This window comes from Centruroides vittatus, unplaced genomic scaffold (genome assembly GCF_030686945.1).
Source record: "Centruroides vittatus isolate TY-2023 unplaced genomic scaffold, ASM3068694v2 contig_6, whole genome shotgun sequence".
NCBI classification, from domain to species: domain Eukaryota; kingdom Metazoa; phylum Arthropoda; class Arachnida; order Scorpiones; family Buthidae; genus Centruroides; species Centruroides vittatus.
In genome coordinates this window covers 276,261-294,134 of record NW_027122364.1, presented here as the reverse complement: position 1 = coordinate 294,134, position 17,874 = coordinate 276,261, and the positions used below count along the sequence as shown (strand labels likewise).

The 17,874-nt window shown below is 24.9% G+C and overlaps 1 protein-coding gene across 1 annotated transcript in view; it reads left to right on the top strand.

Moving 5' to 3' along the window:
• The first annotated feature begins 2,237 nt into the window (after positions 1 to 2,237).
• The window catches only part of LOC136979242 (death-associated protein kinase 2-like), a 34,183-nt gene continuing 18,546 nt past the window's right edge, over positions 2,238 to 17,874 (top strand). Inside the window, exon 1 of the mRNA XM_067275186.1 lies at positions 2,238 to 2,452. Coding sequence (XP_067131287.1) covers positions 2,391 to 2,452 — 62 coding nt within the window. The 5' untranslated portion in view covers positions 2,238 to 2,390. The remainder of the gene's footprint in view (positions 2,453 to 17,874) is intronic.

Below are 17,874 nucleotides of genomic sequence, written 5' to 3'. Positions count from 1 at the left end.
CTTGAAAGGTGTCTTTCATATACAACATTTAATGTGTCGTTAACAAAACTTTTTAATTAATATAATACTTTCTATCATTAGCTAACATTTTTTAACATTAAATTAATACATTAACAAAATTAATAATTGAAATATTTCAGATTGGATTTAACCTAAATTTTTATTTTAAACTGTTTATTATTATAAAAGCAAGCTTCTTTTTAAATCTTTAAATAAATTTGTTTAAAAAAAATGAGTTTAAACACACAGCGATGATACAAAATATTCATTTATTAAAGAATTTCTTAGAAGATATCACATGAATTTTAGATTTCACATATGGATTATATATAAATGTGGTATGCAGTTTGCATGTTAATTATTTTAAAATAAATAAATAATTATCATTTGTAACTTATATTTAATTCAATTTGTAGTAATTTACACAGAAGTTTCCCACTTTTTAATATGATTAAATAGTTTATTTTTAATACTTAACTCACATACGATTATCATTATGATAAAAAGAAAGATTTTAAATTTCAATTATTGACAGCTGAATAAAAAAATATTGATTATCTGAAATAATCTTTATTATGAACACTTTTATCATATTCCAATGATGATATTAAGATATTCAAGTATAATCTTTGAACTTATACCAAATAAATCTCTTGTACAGTATCTATGGCATAGTACAGACCTGGCCAACCCAAATTGTTTTGTGGGCCACTTTGACCACGCGTAACATTACGATGGGCCACAATTTAGGCAAACATGCTTTTTAAAAAGTAGAAGAAATACAAAATGAATAAGATTTTATTGTTATACTAAGAGTTCGTACTTGCACTTGCGCATTATAACAATGGACACACGCAAATTTTCATTTATTTAATTGTTTTGGTATACACACAACGGGAAACAAAAGTTTTGATAGATATATAATATCACTTAGCGGGCCACACAATTTAACATGACGGCCTGGTATAGTATTTTCTATTCAATGAATATTGAAAATAATTAAAATCATTTAATATAGAAAACAAATTCTCTAGCACTTCATATCTTTTGATGAATTTCTTTTTACTTACACAATAAAGTATTTATATCAATAAAAGAGTATCAAAGAACTTTCATAGCTGTATTAATTTATTAGCAGGATTTTTATTTTATGGAAAATTTTTAAATGATTTCCATAAAACAGATCCTTACATCAACATAAATTTATAAAAAAATTTTGATACTGTTCAACCATACGATAAATTATTTTCTTACAGTATATAGATTAAATAAAACAATAATCATACAAAAGATATTATATACATGTATATACATATACATTTTGGTTAAGCACATTTGATTCAATAAAATGTCTAACATGTAAGTGATCTGTTACAAGTGTAGTGTTTACAGTACAGAGTAAATGTGATTGATCTGGACTGATTTTTTTAGTCTGATTGATCAAATTTGATCAGACTTGCACTATAAAAGGGATAATGATTGTAAAAAATATTACAGTAGATAATTCAGTAACAAATTAATATAGCAATCTTTTTATTTTAAAATTTCACTAAAATTTTCTATAAAATTTTTCTCTTATGATAAATTTGTGCATAAAATTATTTCCTAACTTAAATTTTGTACATTTATTAGATTAATAATGTGCTTTCTGTTATAACCTTTTTTATTAGTTTTCCTTTCACAGAATGCTTTCTGTATGTAAAAACACATTAAAACACATTGGCAATTCACAGCTGTGTTTGTGTGTTTGTATATATACAATTCATAAATATACTTTGTAAAAAATGCTAAATAACAATTTTATAAAAATTTTTCTCTGGCATTATACAATTTATCTCAGCTAATTAAGTAAGCATTTTGAAAAAAATATATAAAAAATTTTAGGTTGACTTATTTGGAAAGTAATTTGTATTATAGTAAAAATTTAAAAATATAATAATTTATTTATTTATTGTGCATAAATTGACTGCTAAGGTAATATATTGGTATAAAATGTAAAGTTTGAAGTTTATTCCAAGTTTTTTCCCCTCGAATATGGCGGATTAGTTTACCGGTTTCCATGACAACGTTATCTAATTTTTACACCACACTCGCACAACATATAACTTTTATACAAGGAAAATGATTTTAAATTATTTACAATAAAATAAAAATTAAAATAAACTTATTTAAGGAAATTAAAAAAAAAAAAAATGAAGACCGGAATCGTTATAATTTAACTTTATAGAGGGCGATACTTGTCTCCTAATAAAATCGGGAAATGTTTAGCAGACGACCATAATGGAGATGGAGGCGAGTTGCGGTGGTTGTTATGTGGTTTGTTCGGTCGAACATCAGAAAAACTGTTTGGATTTGTGATAATGTGATGCGACAATGATAATCGGTAAACGATGCACGAATTTAAACGCACACCTTTCCGGCTGCATTACGATGTTTTCGAAGAAATTGGAAGGTGAGATGAAAAATGGAGTCTTTCTTATCTGTCAATTCTTCGTCTTTGTGTTGTATTCAAATTTCAATTTATTGATTTTATTTCAAAATATATCCTAATCACTAATTATAATGTAGATACTAATGTGTTATTTTATAATTAATTACCAATTATTTCTAATTTAACCTATAATCAATGTGTTTATAGATGCTGCCTTTGATTTATGAGTAAATTAAGAATTTAAGATTTATTAAAATAATATATAAATTATCATTATCATCTTTTAGGAATTTATCACATTATTAATTTTTTCTACAGACTTATTATTTTACATGTGTTTTCATATGAATACAAACACACAACAAGCATATAACACATGCACACAATACAGTTAATTGTATATCAATATTTTGTAAGTAATTACCATCTTTTTAGAGATGAGCACGATTTCATGAATTTTTTCATTACAAATCCTTTTTTAAATTTATAATAATTTATTTTATTGTAAATTTAAAATGTTTTTTATATGGGAAAGATTCGCCAAACCGTGCTTATCTGTAAAAGATGGTTTACTACGTACAAGATATTGATATATCATTAACTGTTTTTGTAATTGTTAATTTTATAGGAAAAACTTTTACAGAAATTATATTTTATGTGTAAAATAAAGATGTAAGAGTTTTGTTGTGATCTGTAGTATTTCAAATTGTTGCCGCGTGTGTTGATTATATCTATGGTTTTGTTTCGCGTTTTTACTGAATATGAATATGAAAATATGAATAATTAAATGAATTAAAATATGAATATGAAAATATGAATAATTAATGGGGGTAGTAAATGATCTAATTATCAGTGTGAAGTCAAAATAGGCTGAAAACGTTTGGAATAAAGAGAAAAAACTCGGCAAATAAATTCAGGTGTGTTGTTATTATAATTGACTAATATTGCTGGGAAGGAGATAGTGAAGTAAAATGAATTTTAATTATTATTTTTGAATTAAACTATTTATTTATAATGATTTGAAATTTGTTTATATAAAAATGAATATCAGATATAAAATACATATATGGTTTTGTCATTGTTCTTTTTAGTTCATATATTAAAAATTTTTTAAAGTATCAGAAATATAAAGTGATATACAAAGTGTGATTTTTCTTTGTTTATGCAATTTTAAAATTGCATAAACAAACTTGTTAAATTCTTTTTGATTATTTTAAAACCAGCTGTAAAACATTAGCACATGTAATTATTGGATATTTTAAAATTTGATGCTATAAATTTGAAATATTCAGTTGTTGAATGTCAATGAATGTCCTGAAAATTATTGGAAAAATATAATTATTGAAATGTAAAGACAAGACTCTTCAAAACATCTCTAATGTAATATTTATTTTAAAAAATGAAATCAATAAAAATAGATTTATCTCAGTTAAATTTTAATCAGTTATATCAGTTGAAGTTGAATTTTTTTTGTCCTGTTTTTAAGCTCTTCTGATAAAACCTGTTTCAAAATTGTTTATTTTAAAGTTTAAAAATTTCTTTAATCAAACATTTTTATCATTTTTATAATTTATCTATATTCTTCTCATTCTTAGATATATTCATTTTTAAAAGTTGTGAAATATATAAAGTACTATATATATTACTTTCACAATTTTTCAAATAGATAATGATTTCCTCACAATGTTACTAATGTTACAATAATTTTTAAAATTAATGTATAACACTTACATAATTGGAAAATGGATATATATTTATATCATTCACATGAGTGCACATGTGATAGATGTAATTCTGCATTTACAATACAACCCAAAGACCAAATTATATTCCAATTATAAACCATGTTTAGCTATATTTTTCAAGTAATGTTTATATAAATTAGTTGCATCTACTACTTGTAGGCAAATTACAATAATATAGTTAACAAATACTATAATTAGAGATTATAAAATCTGATTGAATTTGGTTTATATTCTATGTATAGTAAGTGCATTGTATAACACGATTATTGGAGAATACCTAGAGTCCATTTGTAGAAGTTACAAGAATGGTGAAATGTTTGTTCCAATTTATGTGAATGTATTTATCTAAATTTCTACTTATTGTCTTATATTTAAATAAATAATTTGATGGTTTTGATTTGATTGATTAAAGTAACAATTTTACAAAATATGATTGTATTAATACTTAGTAAAAAAGGGTACCTTTAATATTTTTGTGTTTTGTTATGTTAGCAGAATGAGTACAGATGTTAGAATAAGTCTAAGTGGAAAAATGATAGTGATCTGTTTATGAAATTTGCTTAATTGTTTTCTATAATATGATTATCTTTAAAATTGAAAATTGATATTGGAAAAATTTCATAAGAAATTGATAAAGCAGAATGAATGAAAAAGTGGTAAAATAGTAATTAAGAATTAATTTGTCCTCTACCTAATCATATATACAGGACGATACCTTCCTACTAATCAAAATTGCAAACTTTGAATGATATTTGTCTCAGTTGAACACACATTTAATTACAGAATTAGCACACATTCATAACCATTACTGTATCAATTATTAAATATATAAGCATTGATAGTTGAAATTTTATGAATAAAATTGATATCTCTTATAAGCGAGTAAATACGGTATAAGACAATCTCACATACAGGACGAGGTGTGACTTTAAAGATCAAAATAAAGAAAATTAGATGTATTAATACAATTATAGTTTTATTTTGTTTAATCACAAATAAAATATCAAATGCATGTAAATGCACACATTGACCTGCAGAAATTACTGGCATTTTAAACTTTAAGGAAAAAATCTTGTAATATTGACAACACAATTTTTTCATGTAAGGCTGGACTTGGACTATCAGAAACCTTTTTATGCCAATTTTTAACAGTCGAATCCACTCTGTCGATTACACTTATGAGTTTCTCCAAATTCTGATTTCCGAATAATCATCTGTTTTCATGTGGGAATGGATTAAAACTTATATTGGGCTTTCATATGATTTTGGAATTCAATCCAAAAGCTTTGCTTTTCCTACTGCTATTCATCTTTACTCCTGACAATACACAAGAAGGATTCAAATGACTCAGATAAAATACTTTTGTTTTTAAACACCAAAGGATGAGCATCCGGTAAAAAATGCGAACATATGGTTTACAAAAATTATTGCAAAAATGCCAAGAATCTTTCGCACGTGCATATAGGACAACCTAGGTTATTGAAGCAGTGAAAAATGAATAAAAACCTCATCTTATATGTGAGTAAATACAGTATTTACTTTAGACTTTGCTTAGACTTGATGATATAACCAGCTAATAACATATTAAGTGGGATAAGTAAATAAGACTATAATCAGTGGAAATTCTGACATTAAAAGGACATGATAAAACAATGTTTTAAAAATGAATTCATGAAGATTTATTATTTGAACACTTTTGTGCAACTGTATCGTGCTTTTCATTTTATGGGTAATCTGTAATACATCAAATTTTACAACAGATGACTGATGTGTTAAATCTGTGAAAAGAATTTTTGATTTTGAGTCATGCAGAAACAATAATGGAAATTTTGCTTTTAAGAAAATTTATTATGATTTGGTTCTAGGTCTTATTATGTTTTTAGGTGCTGAAGCTAACAATATATTTTCTTTATTATATCTCATTATTTTTATTTATTCACTGTCTAAAAATTCATTTTTAACTAATGTTCCTTATCAATATTTGTTAGTAAATTAAAGCACATTTAGTTAAGTTTTCTAAAATTTATTTTATACAAAATAAAATGTTTTATATATATAAATATTACTAGCTGACCCGGCCACGCGTTGTTGTGGCTCAAAATGTATCTATTATAAATGTGTAACACTTCCCCCGTGGGGAAATTTTAAAAAATTCCTTTTTAGTGTATATTCTGTTGACGTCACCTATTAAAACGCAATTAAAAACGCAAAAAACCGCATGTAAAATAGTATAAATAGAAGCCCAGTTCTTCACGGTAAGCCTTAATCCCGTCCATCTCCCCCGTAGGGGGAATTTCGACATGTATATTATATAAAAACACGTGCATATTCGAATGCAACGTTGTGTCAAAATTTCAAAGGAATCGGTAGAAACAAACAAACTTTGTATTTTATTTATATAGATAGGTAGAAAATGATCTGCTTAGGTCCATTCTTACAGAAAAGCATAATGCCTCACAGAAAAGCAAACTTAGGTCGTCGGAAGTTAGCGCCATCTGTTGGACATAAAAGCCTTAATCCATATATAAATATATTTTTGAAAGGGGGGAAATGGTAATCTTCACATATGCCACAAACCTTCGCGGGAATGTATTAAACAACTTCCTAAAGTTTCATGACAATCGGATAAATGGTGTGGCAATGCATAAAGGACAAACACACACACACACAGACATTCATTCGTTTTTATATATATAGATTTTAAATGAAAAATTACATTATTCACATTTTAGAATTTCATAAATTCAGTGTATATATTATACAAAAATATAAATTCTATTCTTGATGAAAAATAATTATAACAAATTTATTTAAAGTTAATTACGTATTTAAAAATCTCCAATATTTGTTGTTACAAAAGATAAAATGCAGTCGTCAGAACTTTTGGAATGAGAATATATTTTTTTTTTTTTAATTTTGAAAATGTCATTCAAAAGAATAATGTTTAATTGTTTTATTAGTTTAAAAGATTTTTCCATATTATACAAAGAAGAAATAATGTTATTTTTAATATTTTTATTTAATACTTTATGATACCAAAAATAAAAAATGGAATTAGTTTTGCATGCATTTTTTAAATTAATCTTATTCAAATCATTTCAGTCTGGGTTCTAGGTTATTCCTGTATAGAATCCAAATTTCAAATCAAATTAAAATAATCAAAAATCATTTCAATTTTTTTGTAATGTGGAAACTACACTAATTGCAATTTATTGGAACAATGAGGATTCAATTTATGATATGAATTAAAACATTTATAAATTTAATTAATTTATAAAAGACCCTAAAATTTTACTTTTATAAAAAAACAAAAATATTTTAATGGAGTATATATAACTGTAGAATTGGATTCAAGCACTTTTGGATTTGCATTCATTTTCAGGAACACTTAAAAGAATTTTGAACATTGTTATCCAAAGCTTTTGAAAGCTCTTATGGGGCCTGGGTGTATAGTGGTGGCTTCTTTGGCCATTTGTTTTGTTTTTTGAATAAATGAAATGTGTAGAATGTTTCTTTATTAATAAAAAGCAAATTTAAAGATTTCTTTTTTGTATTAGTAAAAATAACAATGGTTGTTGGGGTAGGAATTGCTAAGAGTGTGTTTTTACCAGGCCTAGGAAAAATCCTCTTGATAGCCCTGTTTCTATATTAATGTGTTATAAAAAGTTAAGGTTTTGTTTTATATAAATTAACTAACTGAGAAATTAAAGGTTAATTTAAACTAAATTATTAAATATTTGAATTGAGAAATTTTTGAATGCATTAAAAAATCATTTAATTTTTAGTTTATTTAAGTAAGTTATATCTAATTTAAGTCAGAACAACTATTTGGTTAGAGGTATCATTAGATACAGTAGATATCAGATACCTAATATAGGATTCCCTTATTTTTTTTATGAGTTTTTTTCATAGTAATTTATCTTAAGATAAACTCCAAGTTAGCTCTAATTGAGAATGATACTGAAATAAAAAGTACTTAATTTAAATAAATATTTCCATTTCTATAAATAAGCTCAGGATATAAAATTAAATGAGTATTGAATATATATTAAGGTTTGAATAAAATTATTATATTTCATAAAAAGAAAGAGGACGTTTGGATGATCCATCTTTTAAAAAAAGGTATAAAAATGATGAATAGGACAAAAAAGAGGACATTTTGTTGTCATTGATTGAAATCTGTCTTCTATTCAAAATTTTAATCTAAAAGTTTATAGTAGTAATAAAAAACATTTAAAAATTATTCATGAAATTAAATATATGCATAAACAGTTTTAATTGCTCTTCTTGGAAGAATGAGTAAATAATACTGAATATTACTTTGAAATTAAAAAACATTGTTTCTTTTGCCAAATACTGCTTGCTTTAACTACTGTATGACTGCTTTATCATTAAATATTGTAAATTGTTTTCAACATAATAATTAATGTTTATGGCATTACAAACAGTTATTTTTAAAATGAGACAAAGAAACCAATACTGATTAATTTTCTTTTGCTTTTCTTTCACCATATAAAAAATAGAAATTTTATCTTTAATTCTCTATTAAATTTGCTTTTTCTTTTTGACATTTTTATCACTTAGTTCTGTAACAAATTTATAATATAATTGCTATGAGCTAAACAGAAGAGATGAGTAATCAGGCAGTTTCAATATAGGGCAGGAAAAAATCTTGATAAAATATGTTATTCTTATTAGTGCAGAATCATCAATGATGGCAGTTTTTTGAATATTAGCCAAATATTTTAGTATTTTTAAATAAGCTTGTATTGCATACAGTTTAAAAAAGTTGGTAATTAATTTTTTATATCATTGGTTACTTGAGGTCTTATTTTATTAATAATCCATAAAGAGCAAAATTATAACACAATCTTAAAGAATTAAAAGCTATTGGTTTTTTTCAGTAACATATCATACAAGGAGCAGTTGTTTATATAAGCTTTATTGATGGAGGAAATGTATTTTGGGTCTTAATGACCTCTCTTCAGTCCTTATAATAGTTGATTATTGGTTACAAAGTGACATTAAAGAAAATATTGGGTAATTGACAGGGTAGAATGTTTACAAGGGTTGCTGTATTAGATGGGTAGAAAATACGAGGTGGGTGATGTTTAAAATACCAAAAGAGTAAACTAAAGTATTTAATGTTACATAAGGTAGAGGCAGGCAGAGTGAACTTAAGGATGATCCAAACTCTGCTCACCTCTATCTTTATGTAACATTAAATACTTAGTTTACTCTTTTAGTATTTTAAACACCACCCACCTTGTATTTTCTACTCATCTATAGCAATCCTTATAAACAGATTCTACTCAGTCAATTACCCAATATTTTCTTTAATGTCAATTTGTAACCAATAATCAACTATTGTAAAGACTGAAGAGGGGTCATTAAGATCCAAAATGCATTTCCTCCATCAATAAAGCCTATATCAACAACTGCTCCTTGTATGATATGTTACTGAAAAAAGCCAATAGCTTTTAATTCTTTAAAATCCATAACAAAATCACTAAGGGAATGTTTAATTAAACAATCTTAATTATTGTTTTTAATCATAAGAGAGAGTGAAATACAAAATATTTTGCTAAATTTTGAAATTTCACTTTAATGTTAATTTAGAATATGAAAAGAGTGTCATTTTTTTTTCTATTGAGAAATGTTATTTTATCTTTGACTTTTTTTACTAAGAGTTTTTTTTTCTGCAAAAAAAAAATTAAGCAGTTTCCTGATTGTGACCATTCCAGATTTCCATTAAAAAAGAATAAAGAATTACCATAAACAAATATTGCTTTTTTTAACGTAATTCATAAAATTTCTTTGAATAAATTAGTTTTATTTTTGGAGTTTAGTTTATATTCATTTGATATTGCCTAGTTTATTGATTTTGTTAAATATCTCACTGCAATCTCATTTCCAAGCAGTCAGCAAAAGATGGCAATTTACTTTTGTTGTCTATATAAATGTTCATTTTATCACAACTTTAATTAATTATATACTACCATTGATGATGTGATTGTTTACATATGAACAGAAATGGTATCAGCAAATGATCTAATTAACATGCTTATTTTTTAGACTATGCCCATGCATGCTAGAGTGCTGTTTTAATCATATCCATTTTTAGTTCAGCTATTCCCGCAATGAGAGCAACTGGTTTTTGCGAAATGGGATCCAGCATGTCTGTTTTAGACTGCCTATGAAAATTTACTGAGGTTTCTTATCCAGATTTGATCCAAGACTTCAGAACAGCAAGCTGATGCCTATACAGCTTTTGTCATCTGGCTGACAAATAATGTTCTATAATAGCATATACTAAAACAAGATCAGGAGGAAAAACCAAATCATATAACTATTATAAAGCATGAATTTCTTTGGTGCTATTCCAAGTGATTTTGAAATAGTTTTCTTTTTGCAGTTAAGAAAAGTTTAGTAGTATGTATTCATTCCTACTGAAAAATAGCACTGCTTTGAGTATACAGGTATATGAGTGCATCATCTTTGAACATATAGCAATAAACAAAAAACTTTATTTTATTGTAAGGCTTCACTTATTATTTAATAAAAAAATAATATAACATATACCCATGTTTAAGAGCATATAAGGCACAACTTTAGTCCGAAAAAAGACCCAAAAAATCAGCTTACATCTTATATGTAAAGTTGTAATTTTCCATAGGTAAATCAATTTCTCAAATGGCCTTTAGTAGGCAACAGGCAACATGAAAATTTTGCAACAATCCATCAATTCCCACTATTTCTATTCTTTTTCTGGTTGATGGATTTTAGATGATATATATATATATATATATATATATATATATTATCCTATTATTAATATATATAATTCCTATATATAATATATATAATTCCTATTATTTCTATCTTTCTTCTGGTTGATGGAAAAAACATTTGTGACAATTTTAAGTATTTAGATGATATATATATATATATATATCATCTAAATACTTAAAATTGTCACAAATAGGAATTGATGAATTGTTGTGAAATTTTCATTGTGTATAAGGTGGCAAAGTCCATGGGGTGAGAAAGAGAAGCCAGCTGGGTGAGTCTGAGCTGCTTATAGTATAGTTAAGCGGAGAAATAGAAACAGTGGCACTGGGAATTAGTGAATTGTCACAAAAGTTTTGAACAAATGAGTGAAGTGAGTGTGGACAAAGCCCTCTAATAAAATATAAAATGTTACAATGCAAATATTGTTTAATATTTAAAAAGTAAAATAAATACAAAAAAATTTATGTTGTAACATTTAGACTTATTTTACATGGAGATGGATTATTCACATATGTAAAAATAACTTTATAAGTTTTGTAAAATATAATTTTTTATTAGTAAAAATGAAAGATATTAAAGGATGGAACAGTAATATATATGGAAAAAGAAGAAATAACATTGGTAAAAGTACAAGACTGAAAACAATAGAAAATATTTATATATGCTTAATTTATTTTTAAGATTGTTTTACATTTAGAATAAATCAAGCATGCTATAAATATATAAACTAATTGAAAATTTTTAAGATTTTGTTTATGTATTTTTTATACTTTATATATAATATATAATCATTTTCCTTATATTTGTATCCATATTTATTTATTTCATGGAAGATGATTTGTTGGTATTATTTAGTGATGAAAGCTCTGAAGGGTGGACTTGATTCTTCCATTGACTGATTTTTCCATACTTCAAAGCAGAATAACTATTTTAATATTTCTTTTCTCTTGGATTTTTCTATTTTTGGAATTGATTTTTTCACAAAATTTTATTATTATGCTTATATATATATATGTACAAAAATCTAATTCCAAAAGTAGAAAAATCCAAGAGAAAAGGAATATTAAAATAGTTATTATGCTTTAAAGTATTTTGGAAAAAATCAGTCAATATAATATATATTTATTAAAGTTATTACAAAGAGATTTTAGTATTAAATAAATAGAAACATTTGTTTAAATTGTTGTAATACAGAAGTAAGCATTATGAATATCTCTAACTGGAATAAAATTGTTATTCTTTAAATTATTAGCATTAAAAAATTCAGAATCTTAACTAAGTATTGTTTAATAATAAATCCAAGCATTACTTTACTTTCAAAGCTTCCTATTATTTTGTAAGCATCCATTACTTAGTAAAAAATTAATTTTCAAATCTTGAAGGAAACTGAAAAAATTATCATTGCTATCACAGGACATCAACAGGTTTAATATATGCTAACTAAAGTTGTTCTGCACAGCAATTACACAAAGACTTTAAGATTTAAAAAACATTTTAAATCAATTTTTTAAGAAGACAGTTTATAGCACCAAATTAAATGTAACCTTAATGTATTGTTTTTTTGAAAATTTAAAAAAATGTTCTATAATAGGGTTTTGCAACCTGCAGCCCTTGAATATTCTTTGTATTGTGTAGCTCCTAACTATTATTTAGTTTTATTCTTCTTGTGGAATGTGGAAACATTTAAGTTAATTTTATAAATATAATTATATAAGTCTTTTTAAAATTTCTGTTATGAGAAAAATAAATATTTAAAAATATTTTTAATAAATACCTATTTATTTTGTTCGGTAATGTGACATTGGTGTACAATTGTATTGGATATTAATTTGTTGTGTGTTGGTTCTGTAGCATGGCATGGCATTAGAAAACTCTAAGAATTCTCTTTATTAGAAGGTGTTCTACAGTATCCTTTTATAATTCAAATATGTATCTGAAATCCACTTTTTCAAAATAAAATTGCAATTTAGTCCTTGAATCTAAAAGGATTTCTAACCTGTTCTATAGCATAATATATGTGAATATTTTATTTATTTAATTTAAAAGATTTCATACCAGTTTTTGTGTGGTGCCTCTAAATTTATAGTGTGATTTCCATTAACCAAACTTTTAATTTAGAGAATCTTTTGAATCACGAGTACCATAAAGTACTTTACATAAAACTATATACTAATACAGTATTTAATGTTTGGAATATATAAAAATGTCTGTATGAATTACTCTTGAAATAAAAAAAATATATATATACACTACTAAATATTCTTGAAAATAAATACAAATATGATTACAATATGTAATAGTAAATATTATTATTAATACAATTATTTAATATATCTGTATAATATAGTATTTATAATACACATGTACTGTACTATACCTCTAATAAGTTGGGTTAAGTTCCAGATCATTGCTGTAAAGTGAATATTGCCTTAAAGCAAATCATGTTCTTTTTTCACTTTCCAGTACATTTAAAGTGTGAAAACACATTTACACTTAATTTATTTTATATGCAATAGTGCTAGGCTAAGAAAATGATGCAAAATTAAAAATAATAAATTACATTAAGATCAAGATAAGCACCAAAAATAATAAACATGGATACAATCGAAAAGCACCTTATTAGCAAAGTGTTTTAAAGTTACATTCATATAAAAAAAGATTTAAACCAACTCATTGACTGAATACCTCATCAATGGCATATTCTCAATGTTACAGTTTAAATTTTTGACCATGTGCAATACTTAAAATATAGTATATAGATTTTAGCATGCATTTTGCTCAGTAGTTGATATTAACCCAAACATAATGAATGTAATGTGATTATGGGATAAATGATTACCATTACAACTGTTTGGTGTAAATTTCTTATGAATAAAGAATAAATTCAAACATTTGTGTAAAATAAAAAATCACATCATAATGCTGTGAATATTGATAAACTCAACAATTTTTCAAAAACTGGAGTATGCCTTCTCCCTATGGAAGTTTAATAATGAAATTTTTGTTCATTTTATCGTTTACCATTATTATCTTTAAATGTTCATTTATTTGGCTTAAGTGAAATTTTAGTTAGATTTTGATATAAATATATTAAAATGGAGTTTTTTTTAATTAACCAGGATATATTTTTGAGCTGATAAATTAAATATTAAAATAAACATTCAAATAAAATAAAATATACTTGAAAAGTGGTTATGTAAAAAATATTTAGAGAGATTTTTAATTTAGTTTATTAGTTAAAAGGAATGTTTGTTTTCTTTAAATAAATTTTAATGTATATTTGAAGTATTTGAATAATGTGCATTGTAAAATTATCTAGCTATGTAAAGTTAACTTGAGTAATAAGAAATTTTTCAATCTATTGATTCATTTATATTTAGTTATAATTTTATATTAAAAGCAGAACAGGCTTTACACATGAATAATTTTTATAAAGATAACCTTCCTGGAATCAAAGCCAGTTATTCAAGTGAATTTCATGCACTTTCTTATCATTTTTTTTTTCCTATGATTTTATGGTAGAATAATTTAAATAATAAAAATATTTCTCTACTTTTGAAATTCTTAGTAATGTAGGGTAATATCACAAATTATGTAATATTTTTTCTCAAGGTTACTTTAGATAAAAGGCTTTTATTTTATTTTTATATTTTCTCTCCTCTCGCTACAGTTTTTCAACTATAACCATATTGTAGATTATGGGATAAATTTATGCATAAACTGTATAAAATATAAAATTCTCAAATAAAATGTGGTAAAAATAGATCTTAAATTATATAGTAATAATATACATTAGCTTTCATGAATAAAATCTTGTTTTTTCTAAAAACTTCATGTAATAAAAAAAACTAAATATGTTATTTTCCATAAGCACTAAATATTTAGAAATTATATTATTATAAATAATATAAGATTTCTGTATATGCTTATTAAAATTATTTTTATATAAGATATTAATTTTAGTATGTATGAAACATATTTAATCAGTAAATTTGCTTTTTGTATTCAAACATTAAATTAAATACAGAAATGTCATACTTTATTTATTTATTTTTAATTTAGAATTGATCAAATTGAAGTAGATAGTTACTGTGATTTTATACTTTTTGACTTTACTTAATTTAAATGTACTGCTCTTTAAAAATTTTTTTTGTATAAAATTTGAATTAAATGTGCTATATTTAATCTTTAGAAAAAGTTTAAACATAGAAGTAGAAGTAAACTGTAGAAAATCTATGCTTTATTTTATGAGAAATGCTTTCTTTAGTTTGCATTATTGTCCATTGAGACACCTTAACTCTTGATATTTCAATAGTAAAATGAATTTAAAGTATTTTAGGAAATCTAAAATATCCCAAAGTGAAAGAAATACGTGGTACGATCCAAAAGTTCGGGGACTGCAGTAATCTATGACAACAAAAGCATGTATTTGAAGTTACAGCATATGAAATGGATTCTACCAAACCACCTCTACATGTTCAGGTTAATTTCACCCATATCGTGTGATTAAACTGCGAGCGCTGCTGTTTTTTTCCGGAGATAGTTCACTTTTATTACATCGCAGAACAAAGGTGAGTTTCAAGAACAACCTCCATCATTTCGACTTCACAATGGTAGAATCACTGTACACCTTTCTTAGCAATTTTAAAGTCTCTGTAGGTGTTTTACCTAAACGCTGACAAAATTTAATGTTGGAGGTTGTTCTTGAAACTCCACTTTTATTACGTCGCAGAACAAAGGTAACTATCTCTGGAAAAAAACAGCAGCACTTGCAGTTTAATCACATGACATAGGTGAAATTAACCTGAACACGTAGAGGTGGTTTGGTAGAATCCATTTCATACGCTGTAACTTCAAATACATGCTTTTGTTGTCATAGATTACTGCAGTCCCCGAACTTTTGGATCATACCATGTATAAAACAAACTACTATTATATATCAAAAGTTGATTTAATATACAAACTAATGTTTCTGCATTAAATTTAGTACTATGAGTTGTTCCTTGGAACTTGACAATAATCTCTAAAAGTGAATAGGAAACATTTGTTTTTATATTAAATTAACTGCTGATATAAAAAAAGCAGTTTGTTTTGTTGATATATCATCCAGTTTGTGTTTATACATAAAGTAAGGGAGATACAATACATATTATTGGTAGTAATATTCATTCAGGATCAGGATTCAAACTGTATCAGGTTGTTTATCATCATTTGAGTTGCATTTTGTACAAAACAAAAAATGAAAAAAATTTGTTTTTGAGCTTTTCAGATGTTTGAATTCTTGATCTGTACCATTATAAGTAGTAGTAGTAGTAGTAATAATATATAATGTTGAAAGAAATACAAAATAAAGGAAAGTTTGACTACATATAGTACTTTTTTGAAGCAAAGATGCATTCATATAATTAGATATAAACCAAATCCAACATATCATAATAAACAAATGATACTACTAGATTTTAATCAGGCTGTAATATAGTTAATTAATTATAAAGATATTGATCTGGAGTTAGACTCAAATTGCAGCTCTTACTTAATGCAGATGTGTTACTAATTATACTACTCAGACCTCCATATGATCTTTGTTTCAGACTAATAAATTTAGACGATATAACATAATACAATTATATTCTTGCAGCAAATGACTATATGTTTAGGATAATCAGGAATTAGTCCTACTCTGCATTGATCTTTTTTTTTTCCAGAATATTTGTTTATTTCTAATTATTAAATTTAATACAAAATGGCAGCTTAAAAACTTATTACAAAAATTGAACTAAAAGATAACTTTATAATTAATTAGCCAAATTATAGCTTGATTAAAATTTTGCAATATTATTTGTTTATTATTGGATGCATTCATATCTCTTCTTTTTGATAAAACAATTTAGTTAAATTCAAATACACAAAACTGAGAATATGTTAATAAGCACTACACAGCAAGAAATTATAAGAAAGCAAAAGTTTTCATCTGTGTTTCTGCATCTGAATGTTAGCCTGATGATGCCTGTTAAACGGGGATAAAGATGTTTGCTTTCTTGTAATATCTTCTTACTGGATATTGATTTTATGTGTAGTGTTTATTAATTTAATTAAATGAAAGTTACCTATTAGAAACTTTTTCATAAAAAGAATTAGGGAGGTATAATGAAAAAATCTCTTAATAAACTAATAATAATACAAAAAATGAAAAAATTGGTCAAAAACAAGATATTTAACTTTTATTTATATGCACTATTATGATATTCATTTTATTTGTATAAGTAAAAGCAGAATTACACATATAATAAATTAAAAACTGAATATGATTTAAAATAGTTCAGTTAAATGTAAAGTTGATTTATCTTCTTATTAATTGGTGCTCTTGATAAGTAGACTTTACATTTAAAAATGGTGCAGAGGTTTGTTAATTTTGAAATTTAGTTAAATAATTTCTTAGTATTTAATGATAATTAAAATAAATAATAAAATGTAAAAATATGGCAGTAAAAAATAGATCCAGTTATACATATTGATGCCATTATGAACACTATAGAAATGGATAGAATGCTCTACATTTTTCTCTCTTAATTTAATAATTCATATAATGTTTACGAAGTGTAACAAAATAAAATATAACGTTAATAATAAAATAGCATTTGTTATATCTAGTTTTATAATTATAAACTTTATCAAATTTTCTTTATTAATTTTTTAATAAATTACTAGTCTCATTTTTAATGTATAGCAAAATTTTAGATTACAAAATAGACTATCATGTAGTTTTTAACAGGAATTTAGAAATTCATTTATCCATTTTCCATGGGTATCCATTTACTGGAGATTGAAAATTCACATATCACCTATCTCATTCTAAAAGCATTCAAAATATATTGCTTATTTTCTTCATATGAGAATTCTAGTGGC